We start from the raw sequence: 16,600 nt of genomic DNA, 5'->3' as shown, positions 1-16,600 counted from the left end.
CAGGCAAAGAAAGGTAGATTTGTGTGTGTGTGTGTGTGTGTGTGTGTGTGTGTGTGTGTGTGTCCGTGCATACACGTGCATGCCACGAAGGAAATGGCACACAACATAAAGATAAAAAATTACGTGTTCATTTATTAGAAAATACATATAGTTACAGAGCACATTAAAATACAGAATGGAATAAAAACAGAACTATCTTTAGAAAGAATCCGTTTAATGACAACCTTGTTCAACTGCTCTTTACGGGGATAGAAAGTTTAGCACTGTCATCTCTCACATGACTTAGATCTACTGATGCAGTATATTTTAAAGTCATTTACATTCGTTATGTGATTAACTTCCACATTCCTTTAAACAACCTAGATAAAAGGGCAAAGATGAGAACTACGCCAACTGACTTAACTGACTTTCAAGTACCTTCTTCATGAATTTAAGATTGCTGGAGATGGATGGTGCCGATAGATGCACAGTGATATGAATGTTCTTAATGCTACTGAACTGTACACTCAAAAATGGTTAAAATGATAAATTTTATAAATTTATAAATATTTGAAATTTTTAAAAAATTACAAAAAATAATTTAAGATTGAGTAAACAATTTTCCCTTCTTTTTGAATTTTTTATTCAAAAAGTAGAAAGGGGCTTAAACTTAAACACAGTACATTTTTTGGTCACATATAAGGAAGCATTTCAGTGCGTTGTTACATTTTGTATTCCACTCCTGGTTTATCCATTTAATTAATTTAAATTCAAATTTTTCACGGCCCAATTAAAATTTATACCTTCCTTATCATCTTATCTCCAATGACTAATATATCTGAATAGTAATCCAGTGGGTAAATGAAAAACAACTACAGTACAGTAAATACCACATAAATATGAAAACAATGTTAGATATGACTAGTCACTGACATAAGGAAAATTAATTCGCTAGAAGTTAAAAAAAAAAAAAGCATTTACTCCTGAATAAAATATGGGAAGATTCTTAGAAGAGGTGGCATCTAAGCTGGGTCTCAAAGAATCTATTATTTTACTAAATAGAAACTGGGAAGAACAGTATGTTTTAAGGAAACAGTATGAGCAAAGAAACAGAAAATGAATACTTGAAACATTTACAAAATAGCTTGGTTCTACCACAGTCAAAAAGAGGAGCAGCCTCTTTTTGGAAAAAGTAGATAAACTGTTAAAAGACTTAAGGCCATGAAGTCACTGAAGGATTCTGAGTAGCACGGCAGTACTTTCTCTGGACTTCAGGTTTTTTCATTTATACTGAAATTTCCCTTTCTCCCCAACTCCCCACCATCCTACCTCACAATCTTCAACTGTTAAACCAGACCTTCCCCCAGCACCAACTCCTCCATGAAGTCTTTAAATTACACAGACTTTTCTATCCTTGTCTTCTACTCAACATTTCAGCAGTACATCAAAGTTGACCACTCTTTCTTTTCTAAAACATTCTCTTTCCTTGGCTTCTGCTTTAGCACAACTCTAATGGTTTTCATCTTCCTCTGCTCTTGAGAGACCATGAAATGCCAGCATCCTAGGGACTGACCCATCCTAGGTCTTCTTTTCTTGCTCTTATTCTTGCCTAGAGTAATTCCACCCATTCCTCTGGTTTTAAATATCTAGATATGGATGGTTTTAAAAGTCATATAACCAGGATAGATTCTCCCCTGAGCTCCATTAGCAGGTATCATGAAAGTGAAAACGTTTCCAGGACCAATTCCTGTTTCCCCCAGCCCTCTTCCTTGCTGGTTTTCATCATTTCAAAAAATGGCAGCATCAACTACTCAGTTACTAAAGCCAGAATACTTACTTACTTCTTTCCTTTCCTCATCTATTACATACATCTGAGCATTTTTTCCTTCTAAATTTTCCCCAATTTGTCTTTTTTCTCTCTTGCACCAGGGCTACTTTGCTTCCCTAAAGTCCATTCACCCACACATTTAGTGATCTTTTAAGAATATCAATGAGATTGTGATTATTTGCTGCTTATTTTTATTACTTTATTATTAGTTTCAGCAGAGATAAAATTATTTTGTGAAACTGCTATAAAAGTATCTAAATGCTTACCTTCAATTTCTGTACTTATCTCATCATGGACTGGTAAGTTTATAGGCTGGTAACAGTCTGCAAATCTTACTTCAAGTAGCATTGGTTTCCTGGACTTTGTCAGTGACTGGATACCATTTGCAACCAAATATAATAATGATACATAATCTCTGAAACCTCATATTGATATAAATTATTTTCTTTTTGACAGACACATGTACATATAACTCCATTGTTTTGAAAACTATCCTTGGTGGTGGGCTCAAAGTGATTTAATTGTCCTTATGCTCCTTAAATCTGTGACATAAATTTTGGGTCACCAGCTGGAGAAAAAGAATTGTTCTATTTGGCTTGACATTAGAGATTGATGATGCTTGACTAGACAAGTACAAGCCCATCTTTGCAGTAATGTGGGCAAGAACAGAGCTTCCAGTGGATATAAGAAATTGAAAGCTGAGGCTTCATAAATGATAAATTCAAGGCAAGTAAAGTGATAGCAGTACCACTAAATAGCAGATGATTAAAATGGGGCGGGAATGGGGGGAGTCTAAGACAAAGCAAGCAGAAGACACTTGCACTTACCTGCAAAATAAATGGCATGTATGACTCTTGATAATGCAATATACTTATTTAATAACAATATACTACTTTGTTACTTGATGTCCTAAGTGACTTTCTAAACGAAAGCAGAAGCAACAACATAAACTTGACACCTGATAACCAGTGTAAGTGATACATGATGCCATCTTTCCCAAGTAAATTTTCTTCATTAATCTCAAAGATAACCAAAGTTTAAACTATAAAATTTTAGACAGAGCCTATGTAAACAGAGTCTCCTATCAGCACCTGGAAGACAAAGTTCTAAATATAATAATTCTTAGTGATGAAAAAAGTAAATAAATTAAAAGTCAAAGTATCTGCTTTGACTTACCCAAATGGATCACCAACTACAAGGAATGCAACATCACTGATATCAGCATCCTTTAAAATATTATCTGCCTCCTGTTCCACTTCTTCTCTATCAGCAAGAATCAATTTTCTCTCATAAAACTCTTCCTATAGATTTAAATTCAATATAAAAATGAGATAGCAGGTGACCATTTCAACACATACAAACACACATACACACTCTCACACACACAAAACAATCTTTGTCTGTGGCTGGTGCAAATCCTGGCAACCATCCAAACACTGATCCCTGAATACAACTCATCAATGAACTAGTACCCTGTATCATGTTGCAATTAAATTCTGTCTTTGGGGCTATCTTAATATCCCAAGAGGAGGTAGACTTCCTAACATCTGAGGCTTTTTGCATTTTAAATTAACCTCTAAATTTGGGTCTAATAGACCAGGCCAAACATTGTACTTTAAATAGAAAATATGTATGCATGAGCCTTACTTGCTTCAGAAACACAATACTACAGAATAAATATATTAAACAATAATATATGTTTATTTAACATATGTTTACCATACATATATGGTAGTTGGGTTTTATTAAAATTTCCTTGGGAAAATCTATGAGACCCTGATGAAAATAAAAGATAATTTCAATGAGAAATAGTAAAAAATTATGATTTAGTTGTTTACAAAACCAGCAATCATTCCTACATAATTGCAGGAAAGACTAATTTAAAACTGTACTTCCTAGTTTCTGGTAAAAAAAAAAAAAAAAAGGCAGAGTTGCAGGAGAAAAAAAAGAATTCTAAATATATAGGAAATCTCCATACCAACTGCTTGTGAACAAATCCCCAGAAGTTCAACCCCAATGCATAAACCTAAGAGGCTGACCTTAACTGGAATGGCAGCATGTAAGACTGAGCTAGGGGTCATGGGGTAGTGGTTACAACCTATTACGCAAGATCACAAATCTTATAACTGATTTCCTGTGGAGTAATATATAACTCAAATACAGTAAAAGTGGATGCATAGATAAATACTATTTCTTACATGCTAATAAATTTATTTTAGTCATTAAGGATTATATCATATGTCAAAAGTTATAAGATTGCTATAATGGAAAAGTGTCAGCTACTCAGTAATATTTGTCAAGCAAATGAACAAATCATTAAGCATTTGAAGATAAAGGCTAAATAGTTCCAAGTGATAATTATTTCCTAATACTTAACTACAATCAGTTTCTCAATTGTGAAAAAAGATCCTTTCCTTTTCATTGCACATCTTCTTAGAGATAATGTTCCAGAAGTTCCCAATGACAACGTTTTCATGGATGAAAAGTGTTTTATTTTCCCTCTTACCACGTACCTTTTCTTAATCACTCACTTTATATACCTTATTTTAATTTTGTGAGCCCAGTAAACTTAATAGTTGCAGAACATTTATAGTCACATATGTAAGAGAACACACATATGATTAATGAAAGCTGAAAGAAATGATGTTCTTTTCTGAGCTTCTAAGATTCCTTAAAGATCAAGGAATCACATGTTACTAGCTTAATGCTGGCAGTAATCTGATACAATCTTTTATAAATGACTTAACAACAGAAAACCCATTCTCTCCTTAAGACTTCTATCATGTTTACTCCATATTTATCACTTATCCTAACTCAAGATATATTTCATTATCTAATTGAGACAACAGAATATTAAAAAAAAATCCTCAAAGAGAAATACACATTAATACCTCAATATAATCAAATGGTTGATCCTCTTTAAAAAGAATACTTAAAAAAGGGAAGAAACCGCTAAAGCAGAAATAGACAGATACTACATTATTTTTAACATAACCATTTATGAATTTGTTCATTCACTCATTTGAAAAATATTTGTGTACAACCTCCATGCCAAGCTCTATGCATGATGTTGCAAACAGTGTGGACATACCCAACCTCTGCTCTAAGAAGCATAATATCTAGTGTCATGTTCTTTTCCATCGTGGTTTATCAAAGGATATTGACTATAGTTCACTTACTGCTGTGGAGTAAGACCTTATTGTTTATCCATTCTCTATCCCAAACTCTTAATCCATGCTTCCCTCACTTTCCATCCCCCTTCCAGGCCCAGATCTTCACCCTATAAGTAATACTTGTTCAAATGTTTTTGTGGGAAAAACTCTAAAAATCATAGCAACTAAAATTAACATTTAGCTAGCACTTAAATTTGCAAAGCAGTTTCAAATACACTAATAAATGATAGAATCTTAACAGCCTTCCAACTGGTTATTATCTCCATTTGACAAATGAAGGAATTGACATGTGGAGATGTTTGGAAATGTGCCGTCCACTATGCTAAAATCCTGTAAGGCAGGCATTTCTATCCTCTTTTTACAAAGTAAGAAACAAAAGTTAAAGGGCTTGTCTAAGGTCACATGTTAACATGTGACAGAACATAAAACCAGGCCCAGTTCTTTAAAACTACTGACTTGTTATTTGTCTATATTCTCTAAGAAGATTTTAAGTTCATTCTAAATGCCCCTGATAACTAATTAGAAAGGAATATTTCTATCATCTTGAGCTGGAGACTGTGGCTCCATCCTATTAAATTGAAGCCAACAAATCAAAGCTGGTCATTAGACACACCTTTCATTTCAAAGTATGGCTAATTCAAGTTAGCAGTCCTTCTTCAGGTTTTAAAGTAACTGTGAGACCTTCAGAATTCCCTGGGCTGTTAATCTGAGAGGCCAGAAGACTGGAAATTCTCTAGGTCACCTTTTTCTTTGGATGACTTGATAGACCAGACAATCCTAAAATCTTCTCCCTCCTCCTGTAATATAGCCATCAGTTTTTGCATCTTAATCTACATTCCATTTGAAACTTGACGATGAACCTGAATCTGACCCCTCTTTCAAAATTTACTGAGCCTTTAACCAAACCCAGCTAAATGCATGATATGCTAGCAAATTCTATGGTTACCAAGTTCCTGGCTCACTTAACCCATTCAAGTGTATGGGTATAAGCTTGACTGGGAACAGCCTATTTAAAGGTTAGATCTCTCTGGATATGACACAGACAGAAAGGTGATTACCATTCCCTATGGAAATACTTCAAAGGGCGAAGCCTTCAGTTTGGTCCCTGAATACATAACCAACTCATTAAGGCTGTGTTAGCACCTCATTAGCACCCAACTCAGAAAGGATTTCTTGGCTATCTCACGAAATAAGGGATTCTGATGACTATCCCCAGGAGTGTAAAATAACTTTCCTTTCCTATTTAATGGAGAAAGCTACACAATTAGACTTGTAAGAAAAAGCACGCTTTCATTTTCCAAGTCACATGGTTAGTGTATGATTGCCATTCTTGTACTCCTCAGATTCTTCATGAGAAAGGGATGTATTTTAAAGGGTTTGAACCAGGAGACCTGAAAAATTCGATTCAGCTTAGTGTAAAAAGAATCAGCTGTTAAATATCCGTCTTCCCAGGAGGCTGGAAAGCCTTAAGCACTTACCAGAACTTCTTTCCCTACAGTCAGAACTGACGTATAGGTTTCCAGATACACTCGACTGCAGCGTCTGACAACTTCCAGGCCCTTGACTGTGATGTCCTTGGCATCTCCCAGGCCCAAACCAATCATGTAAAGCATCTCAAATAACAGGGGGAGGGTGACTGCACGACGAAATGGATATGAAAATCAAGTGTCAGCTACACCGGGGATACCTAAAATCTAGTAATGAAAACGAAAACCAAAATAACACGAGGAGGGACGGCATGTCAGCGGGAGATTTAAGAACTTCCCGCCTTTTAAATAAGGACTGGAGTGTTTTTAAATAGCTCTACCCGCTTTCTCTCTTATTACACAACGCTAGGAGTAGACAATTACCCGCTGAGAAAACGACAGTTGAATCCCTGTTCTCCCCAAATTCCTATCTGCCGCCGTTCCCCAGAAGTAGTTGCCCAAGCGGAGGATTTACCCGGAGAAAGGATCCACGCCGCCGGCCTCACCTACGATGCCGCAAAGCGCCTCCGCTTTACGGCATTTCACGACTAGCTGAAAGGGGTGGCTTCTGCAGGCTCCGGGCTGGGGCACCCGGGTCCCACCGCCACTAAGGTTGACCCACGGGGTGCTGGGGCTGGGAGGCGAAAGTTCACCCGTTCAGGGGAGTCCGACCAGTTCCCCAGCATGGCCTTTGGGAAGGGACGAGGCCTGCCCACGATCCCCTAATTTTATAAACATCCCAGCCTGGAACCAGGTAAGTGCAAGAGCTTTTCGCCAGCGAGGAAAGCCAGCCGCGAGGTTGGACCAAGGAGCTCCACGCCTTCCTTCTTTCCCCCAGAAAGACCAGAGGGTGGCGAGTGGAAGGGGTTTCCCTAGTCTGCCCCAGATAGCCCTAATGCACACATTTCCCATCCTCGCCTTTTCTTTCGGCTGTAATTTAACCAGCTGCTTTCCTGTCGAGCTGTCATTTTGGCAAAACTGGTGATGAATGTTGGTTCTGATTTCCTAGCGGGGCCGTGATTCCTCGGGTTTGTCCCTGAAACCTTATTCTGGAGTGCCCCAAGGAGTGTGTGACTGGAATCTGCCTCAGTCATCGTCAGTGTCGGGAAGCCCAAAACCCTCCTGTGCCCCGAGAAGTGACCTTTAAGAATGCTCACGGATTTCAGACCTCGCCACAACGCTTCCACAGGGGGAATTCTTAAAGTTGGTTAAATGTAGTTCCAATGCCGAGATGATTTGTTATGACTGAATATGTTCTTCCTAAGGTCACTAATGACCTCATCCAAGTTAAAAAGACAATTTCCATTGCACATCTCAGCAGGCAATGTTGATTATTCAGAATTTTCATTATGCTTCTCTGACAGTGCTTTTTTGCTCAATTCTGCTTCCTTTAGCCTTGACTATCTTTTCACTCTGAATTTCATCCAGGCTTTGGCCTTCTCATTCTGTACACTCTTAATGATTGGTTCTATCCACTGTCACTGTTAGATTCATTCCTCATATAATAAACAAAAATAAATTCACTCATAGATGTAAGTGGAAAACTTCAAGTTTCCGAGGGAAAACTGGAGAAAAAGGTTTGTGACTTATTTAGGCAAAGATTTCTTAGGTGCAACACATGAAGTATGATAGAGAAAAGAAAAAAAAATTGTATTTCAGCAAAATAAAAACGATGGTCTTCAGAAAACATTGAAGTCACACATTGGGAGGAAATATTTGCAAAGCATATATCCAATATAGGACTTATATTGAGAATATACAAAGAACTGTCAAAACACAATAGTAAGAAAACAATTTTAAAAATAGGAAAAAATTAAATATGGACACATCCCCAAAGAAGTTACCTGAGTAGCAAATACACATTTGAAAAGATGCCAAACATCATTAGACATTAGGGAAATTATTAAAAACCATTCCTACTGTTGCACACCTATTAGAATGGCTACATTAAGAAACAAAATCCGTAATATTCATTACCATGATTTCAGGTTATCTCTTATGTTTTGCAGACTCAAATTTTCACCTCTCATTCAGACCTCTTCCTCAGCATCCTGTATTTAACTTTTTTCTGGAAATCATCTGAGTGACCCAGAGGCATGTCAAATCTAACACATCCAAAGCTGAACCCATCAGCTTTCAACTTAGTTTTTCCTTCTGTATTGTCTGCTTTGATTGGAAGACATTGCCATCTATAGACTCTTATCGAAGCCAGACACCTGGAAGTCACCTCACATTTTAATCTGACAATCTGCTGGTCTTTCTCAATAGAAACCATGGCTACCATCACAATCTTGATTCAGGTCCTCATTATGCCACTCCTGCAGCTGGTCACCACGTCTCCTTCACATTCATCCTTCTCTCAAGAGCCAAGGAGATTGAGCTAAGATACAATCTGACAGTGTCACTCCCCTTCTAAATGCTTTTGAGGCCAAGAGAAAGTCCAGTCTCCTTAACATGTCCCACAAGATCAACCATGATGTGACAGTTGTCTACCTCTATAGCCTCCATAGTCTCTACCTCTATAGCCTCCACTACTTACCATGAGCTTTTTCTCTAGCTGTCTAGTTCTGTGCCCAAAACATGCTGCTCTGTGCCTTTCTGTCTTTAGTCAGGCAGCCACCTCAGCATGGAATACCCTTGGCCATTTTCTCCTGCCTAAATCCCTGCTACTCATTCTTTAAGACTAAATCAAAGAAGTAGTCCCAGAGATCCTGAAACTAGGTTAGGTATCTCCTTTTTGTTACAATAACACTCCTTACACATACTTACTGGTCAATTTAGGTGTTTTGTAGTTGTGTATCTTCTTTATCAAACCATAAATTTCATTAAATCAGGGGCCATATTTTATTTATATTCTCATCCCTAAGGCATATCACAGTGTCTGGTACATGGTAGGTATTCAATAAATGTTTGTTAAATAGGTCATTATTCACTACTAGCTGAGCAATTTCTTTGTTACAATGATTTCTTTTTCAGTCTTTATGAAATGCAGAGAGTGATATTTTGATGACGGTCAAAAATCATTGGTGAAATTATCAAACATAAACATGCCTTGCTTATGATACTTTAGGAAGTCATTTATGTTGAAAGGCTCCTGACATATCATGTATACTTTATATGCTCACTATTGAGTAGGTAAATTTTCCAATGTACTGATCATTTCTAGCATGTTTCAGTTTTCAGATTTTCCTTGAGTGATTTAAGGTAGCTTCACAGGGAAAGAACATTGCCATAAAGAATAATTTGTAATCCAAAGGAAGGTATACTTTATCTATTTTCAGGAGATTTATATTGAAAGTGAAGTTATTCTGAGTTGGTAAAGAAATACTGTATTTTTAAATACAGAAGTAATTCATGTTTTAGTTTTCAAAATTCAGTCAAAGGAACTTACTTTCACTATAGAATTCTTAAACACACCTTTCTGCCTGCCTTCATTTCTCAAAAGGAGTGTGGATTTGGAGGACTTTTCTGGAGGTAGATAAAGTAAACATGTTATGGCAGTCTTTTTTCTTCCCCACCTCAGCAAATATAAGCAGAAAAAAATTGGTGTTATTTTTCTTTTGCAGAATGTTTCTGTGTGTTTGATTTCTGTCTTGCCATTTAAAACAGGTTTCAAGTATGACTGCATTTCCATCAACAATTTATCATTAAAAGTTTCAAACATATAGAAAAGTTAAAACAGTTTTACAATAAATATCCAGATAGCTACCTCCTAGGTTTTACAGTTTTAACATTTCACTATATGTGTTCAATCACATATTTATCCATCCACTCAGCTGTCAACTTATGTTATTATTTTGTTGCATTTCTACCGGAGTTACATAAGTACATATGTGATTGCATTTTACTGCTCTTCTGTTTCTCTGGCCTCACCTCCTGGTGTTCTCCACACCACCACCCCACAGATATCTGTTTGTTCCTGGCTGCACTTCCTTGAAGTCTTTGCCCCAGTTTTACCTCCTCTGTGAGGCCTAACCTGTATAAAACTGACAGTTTCAGTCACTTCATCTGCTGTTTCCCCCAGAGCACATATTTACGTTCTAACATAACTGTTTAATTTACTAATTTATTGTTTATTGTCTGTGCCATCCTAGAATATAAGCACAAGAAAGTCAAGAATTTGTTGTTCCATTTGGTTTACTAATGTGAAAGAAACTAGAACAGTGTTTGGCATGTATGCTCAGTAGATATATGTTGAATGAATGAGTACACATCTACATATAGTAATGTATTATAAATATATTATGTGTAAGGGAAGAATTATGCAGAGAGAAGTTTGGATGATGATTAAAAACTCAGATTTTGATAGCATTCAGAGCTTGGTTTAAATTTAGGCGTTTCTGCCCAGTAGTGTTAATGAACCAAACTTGGGTCTGCTTGCCTGTGCACAGTAAAGCCAATCTACTGACACTGAGTTGTGGTGAAGGAAAGTACAGCATTTATTGCAGGGCACCAAGCAAGGGGAGTGGGTAGCTCATATTCAAAAGACCCAGACTCCCCAGTGGCTTTCAGGTGAGTGTTTGTTGTTGTTTTTAATTAATTTTTATTGGCATTTATATAGGTGCTTAGGAAAGGGGGTTTTAAAGGCATTGTAAGGGAGGAGACATGATCAGTTTATGCATAGTTCTCAGATTGGTTGACATCAAGGTGAAGTTTCAAGCTTCATCAACCTTTGGGTCTCAACAGGTCTAGGGTCTGTGTGCTTGTGGGCATTGTTTTCATCTGGTGGGGGTCTGCATCCTCTAAAGACAGCTTAAGAATGTGTGTCAGGCCTTTATATCTTTTAGGGAACTGTGAGATCAGTGATTCTGCCATGTGAAAGAATCTATAGTAACTGATTACTGATAACAATCTGTAGTCTAAATTGTTACCAGTTTCCCAAGCCAATGTCTATTCTTTGTTTCTGTACCTTCACGTTTCCTAATCATTAACTACTGAGCGAGTCTTTGGAGACTCAGTGGAAACTGGTTGTGTGTTAGTCACTCAGTTGTGTCCTACTCTTTGCAACCCCATAGACTAGCCCACCAGGCTCCTCTGTCCATGCAATTCTCCAGGCACAAATACTGGAGTGGTTTGCCATTCCCTTCTCCAGGGATCTTCCTGACCCAGGGATCAAACCCAGATCTCCCTCATTTCAGGCAGGTTCTTTACCATCTGAGCCACGAGGGAAGTGTTTTATTTCAAAAGACAGGGACAAAGGGACTTGTATATGGTTTCAGTAGCGCATTCCCTTTCTAAACTTCAGTTGTCTCATCTGTGAAATAGAGGTAATAATACCATCCTTCATAGGATTATTATGAGGTTAAATGAAAGAATACATATTAAGGGCTTAGTACAGTATTAGGCATTTAGTAAAGACTCAATCAATAATGGCAGATATGGGGTTTGAAATTAATTTTATGGTAATCTACAATGTCTATCAGATTATGAGAATCAGACTCATCTTCCACCAAGATTAGTTCTCATTCTTTTCCTCATTCACTATAGTTCTCTGAAATCTTGACATCATTCAATTAGACCTCTAGGTGGACTATGTTATTGATTCACAAGAGTCATCTTAAGCAAACATTATTATTATACTCTGAGGTACTTTTTCTGAGAAAAACTTTGCTTCTATCATTCTGTCATTGACTTTTACACTGTAGACTTGATTGGCACCAAATATGTGTTGCCTACCAATATGTTAATATTCAAAGTAGAAGAAAGCTAGCATGCAGGTGAACTTTGTTTGTATTCTACTAAACAAAATCCGACGAGCAGAGAAAATGTTCACTTGGGTTGTAAACAATTAATTTTTTAGAATTTTAGGTGCTCAGCAACAATTAAAAAGAAAATTGTAGTCCATTCTACAATACAATACTATATAGCAATTAAAAAGGTGAACTACTGCTACATAAAACAGCCTGGATGAATCTCAGAATCTCAATATGGATGACTAAAAGAGTACTTTTTTTTAGCATAACCAGAATATAAATTTTTTTTTAAACCATGTAAGTTCTTGTCATTATTAAATATGTACACTAATAAACTCTGTAGACATTGAGTTATTCAGATAATATGGTCACTTATGTTACTTAGAGGCCAGTTTTTTTCCTGTGGTAAATCTAGAAACCCTTTTAACCAAAATTAAACCCCTGTCTATATCAAGTTGCAGAATTTCCACAAACTTAATTTTCCTGGAGTGGATTTGGTTTTCATTTTCTAAATGCCAGGCAGGCATAGGGCATGATTCATCTTAACCTTATTTCCTTGCACTTTATTTTATTTGATTTGATTTTTTTTGCTTGATTTACAGTAAAGTTTTCTGCTGTAACTGAGTAGCATTATTTCTTTCCAGCAATTTTCAGCACCTCACTTTCCAAGTTCATTACATTTTATGAAAATAATGGCTTATTGGTATCCAGACTCTAATAGAATCTATTTTAATCTTATCTTCACTTCTGATTATTGCTTCTCTTTGAACATTCATTAAATAATAATATTATTATTAAATAAATAATAATATTTAATTCGTTAAATAGGCACTTGATAAAATGCAACAGTAGTATCAAAGATACTGTTTATTATTATTATTTTTTTTAATAAATTTGGCAGACTCGCGCGGGCCCCGACCAATCGCACTGACCCACCAAGCCTAGCGAGAGCTCGGGCCCAGTACGTGGCAGGTGGGGAACGAAGAGGGGCGGGAATAAGAAGAAAATCTGTCCTTTCGCTCCGCCTCAGAGCTATCGGACCGACCCAGGACACATGCGCGACGTCGATAGGGCGGGGACTAACGACGCCGGGGTCTGCAGGGGTCTGAGTCTCAAAGATAATGTTTATGCCATGAATACCAATTGCAGAAGCAGTAGAAAGCTGTGATTAAGGACCTGGGCTTTGAAGTCAGACTAATAGACTTGAATTCTGGCCCTCCGTGCTAAAAGTGTGACCTTAGGAACATTCCTGAATCCTTAGATATATTATCTGTAAAATGCAAATAATAAAGGTATTTGCCTCATAGGACTGTCTTGTGGATTACAGGCAGTAATACTGCATAGGAATTGCTCTGAACAGTGTCTTGTACTAAGTAATCATTCAGTTCTTAGCTGCCATTATAAATATTACTACCTTTAGATGTTTTCTGAGGATTAAATGTAGTAATGTATGTAAAGTGTGTATCAAAAGGCCTTCAGTGTGCTACACAATTAACATTAGTTGATATATTACCAAACAAAGATTTTTTTTGATCAGTTGGTTTCTACAAGATTTCTCTGTGTCTAACTAAAGCTGTACTTTGGGACCATTCTCTCTTCTCCCCTCACCCAAAAAGTGAACTTGCCATTAGTATATTTATACTCAGAAAATGTACAGATTTCTAAGCTAAAGCACAAAGCTTTTAAAAATTATAATGTAGCTGAAATGTTATTTATAATGAAAGGAAGCAAATGTGGTATTAATCACTATTAAAAAAAGACATGTTTTTCCTTTAATAATGATACAATGACATTTCCTTCCAATTATTTCCTGTCCTAATAATTTTGGTCTATGACCAATTAAACTCCATCAGTAAGTTGGGGATATTTGAGGGGATTATGGCATTGTGTTGTCTGGGGCCAGTCCTTTTCTTAAAGAAGCTGTAATAATCTTACATAGAAATTACACTCAGAAGTCATACTAATCTTGATTCCTTGCTTATGCCTAGTTCCTAAGGACCAGCATCTCTGTCCTGTTGTTTCAAGAGACCGAACCATACAACCGATTTCAGTCTTTTGACTTCCATTTCTTGCCTTCAAATGCATCTCCCCCTGAGTGAGCTCCCTTTTGCAAAGCGAGACCCCACAAAGTTAAATACTCACCTGTCTGAAACCCTGAGGGTTACTGAGTACCTTTGAACAGGTAGTGCACCAAAAGTGCCATTCACATAGACTGCACACAGCCTGCCCAGCTGCACCTGCCGGCCCAATGACCAGTTTTCAGTTTCTTAAACTTGTTCACCTGCTATGCTCTTTCTTGAGTACATACCCTGGATCTTGTGTTACTTGATTTTTGTTTGTTTTTATTTTAAGGTAATATTATGTGCTGTATCATTGTGTACTAGAGTAGCACTTTTAAAGAGTAGTCTTCATTAGACAGCATGTAATAAGATTGCTGCTCAGGTTTGTGAAAATGAAAGTAGCTCAGTTGTGTCTGACTCTTTGTGACCTTATGGACTACACAGCCCATGGAGTTCTCCAGGCCAGAATACTGGAGTGGGTAGCCGTTTTCTTCTCCAGGGGATCTTCCCAACCCAGGGATCGAACGCAGGTCTCCCACATTGTAGGTGGGTTCTTTACTAGCTGAGCCCAAATTATTTTATCTCATCTTCTTTGTATATTGGGATTCACTGGTGGATCAGACGGTAAAGAATCTGCCTGCAATGCAGGAGACCTGGGTTTGATGCCTGGGTTGGGAAGATCCCCTGGAGGAAGGCACAGAAACCCACTCCAGTATTCTTGCCTGGAGAATCCCTATGGACAGAGGAGCCTGGCGGGCTATAGTCCATGGGGTGGCAAAGAGTTGGACATGACTGAGAGGCTAAGCTTTGTATATTACTTCCAGTTATTTTAACTTTCACAGCCACTCATTGCTTAGTATTGTTACATCCACCTGGAATACACCTCTATTCCATAGGCATCTTAAATTTTAAACTCTAGTTTAAAATATAGTATATTTTAAATGTATACTATAGTATCTCACCTGAGCTTCAATCTCTTTCCTTTCTTCCACTTCTCATTTCCTTTAATGTTTTATTACTATTGCCTGTTATTTCTTTAGTTATACTGTGGATTTGAAGGACAAGGGCAGTGTTTTACCTGTTTTTATCTTCTCTGTAATGTCTGTATCAGTGCTTTGCTCGTAATAGATGCTCAATATTTGTAGAGTGACTTGGTGAGACTGCTGCTTAACAAGAGCTATCAAGTAGATATGCTGAACTGAGAAGGGAGAGACTAAACAGAGGGAAGTAATTTGATAAACTATTAGAGTGACTTGTGTTTGAAGTAATAATCAATCTTGAATCTACTGGGCAAAATAAGTTGAGATGCATTAATTATATAAATCAGTGTGGATGATCAGAAACATAATTAAATGGAGGAAGGGAAGACAAGGATTGATTAAAATCTGATGTGAATCCAAACTGGAACCTGTTTCAATACAAATTTCTAAACTTACTTTTAGAAGTTTATATCAAATGTCAGGAGAATAAAAGTAAATTCAGACCTAAGTTAATGATATTCTTCATTCACTTTAGTAATGTTTAAAACCACAAAGAAATGTAGCATTAAAAAACTCTCAGTCTTTCCAGGGTGTCATGACATTTGATTATTTTAAACATGAAATCCAGTTTTTTTTGTGAAATTCAACAAAACTAGAGTGAGCTATGGGATTTCTCCCCCCCACTCTTGTAACCAGCTCGATACAGGAATAAATAGAGTGAGAGTTGAGACTATTACTCATTTCTGCAAATTACTTGGAATACTTTTTTATGCCTTTCTCCCCAAAAGCCCTGAGAGCTAGACATACAAATTTCTGGAACACCGCATTTTTGACATATTCTTGCATATCTGTGAGTGTCCATCACATGTAGAGATTTAACTTAATTCCTTTCACAACTAATTTGAAGCCCTATAATACCTATTGACCTTAATTGTCCCTGGTTCAACACAATAAATATTTATCGAGTGTCTTGTATGTAATGCTATGTGCCCTGTATTTTTAGGGAAAAAGAAAAGCATAAATTACTATCTATGCCCTCTAGAAATTATATTCAGGTGGGAAAAACAGCATCAGTAGCTGTGTTCCATACTGATAATATGATAATAGGCAGCAATACATGCAATAATAAAGGTACAGGCAGTGTATAGTGGGAGAAGAGAGTGAAAAGGGGATTAATTAAACTGGATAATGCTCTAATAGCTTGATCTAATTCTGTTCTTTTTATAATATCTAGGTAACACAAGGAAACTGGATATTCGACTGATCACCAGATAACCAGTTTGTTTATGTCACAGTTTGGAGGGGGGAACTATATTGCAGATGAACTACTTAGTTGCAGATAAACTTCAGCCTTACAAACATGTTAACTAGATTTTCCAGGTTACCCAGAATACCAGTGTCGTAGCAATGGACTAATACTA

At 37.0% G+C, this 16,600-nt stretch overlaps 1 protein-coding gene across 5 annotated transcripts in view; it reads right to left on the bottom strand.

Moving 5' to 3' along the window:
• DPH5 (diphthamide biosynthesis 5) overlaps positions 1-7,012 on the bottom strand; it is a 45,871-nt gene extending 38,859 nt beyond the window's left edge. Inside the window, exons 1-3 of one of the 5 annotated variants that reach the window (XM_019956970.2) lie at positions 6,922-7,012; positions 6,459-6,616; positions 2,984-3,108 (exon numbers count right to left, since the gene is read on the bottom strand). In XM_019956970.2, coding sequence (XP_019812529.1) covers positions 2,984-3,108; positions 6,459-6,593 — 260 coding nt within the window. In that variant the 5' untranslated portion in view covers positions 6,594-6,616; positions 6,922-7,012. Of the gene's footprint in view, positions 1-2,983; positions 3,109-6,458 lie in introns of all 5 variants that reach the window. The other 4 variants (XM_019956968.2, XM_019956969.2, XM_019956967.2 and 1 more) reach the window with 4 other exon arrangements.
• Between the last annotated feature and the right edge of the window lie 9,588 nt (positions 7,013-16,600).

This window comes from Bos indicus, chromosome 3 (genome assembly GCF_029378745.1).
Source record: "Bos indicus isolate NIAB-ARS_2022 breed Sahiwal x Tharparkar chromosome 3, NIAB-ARS_B.indTharparkar_mat_pri_1.0, whole genome shotgun sequence".
Lineage (NCBI taxonomy): Eukaryota > Metazoa > Chordata > Mammalia > Artiodactyla > Bovidae > Bos > Bos indicus.
Note: the sequence above shows the minus strand (reverse complement) of the source record. Positions and strands in the feature narration are given on the sequence as shown.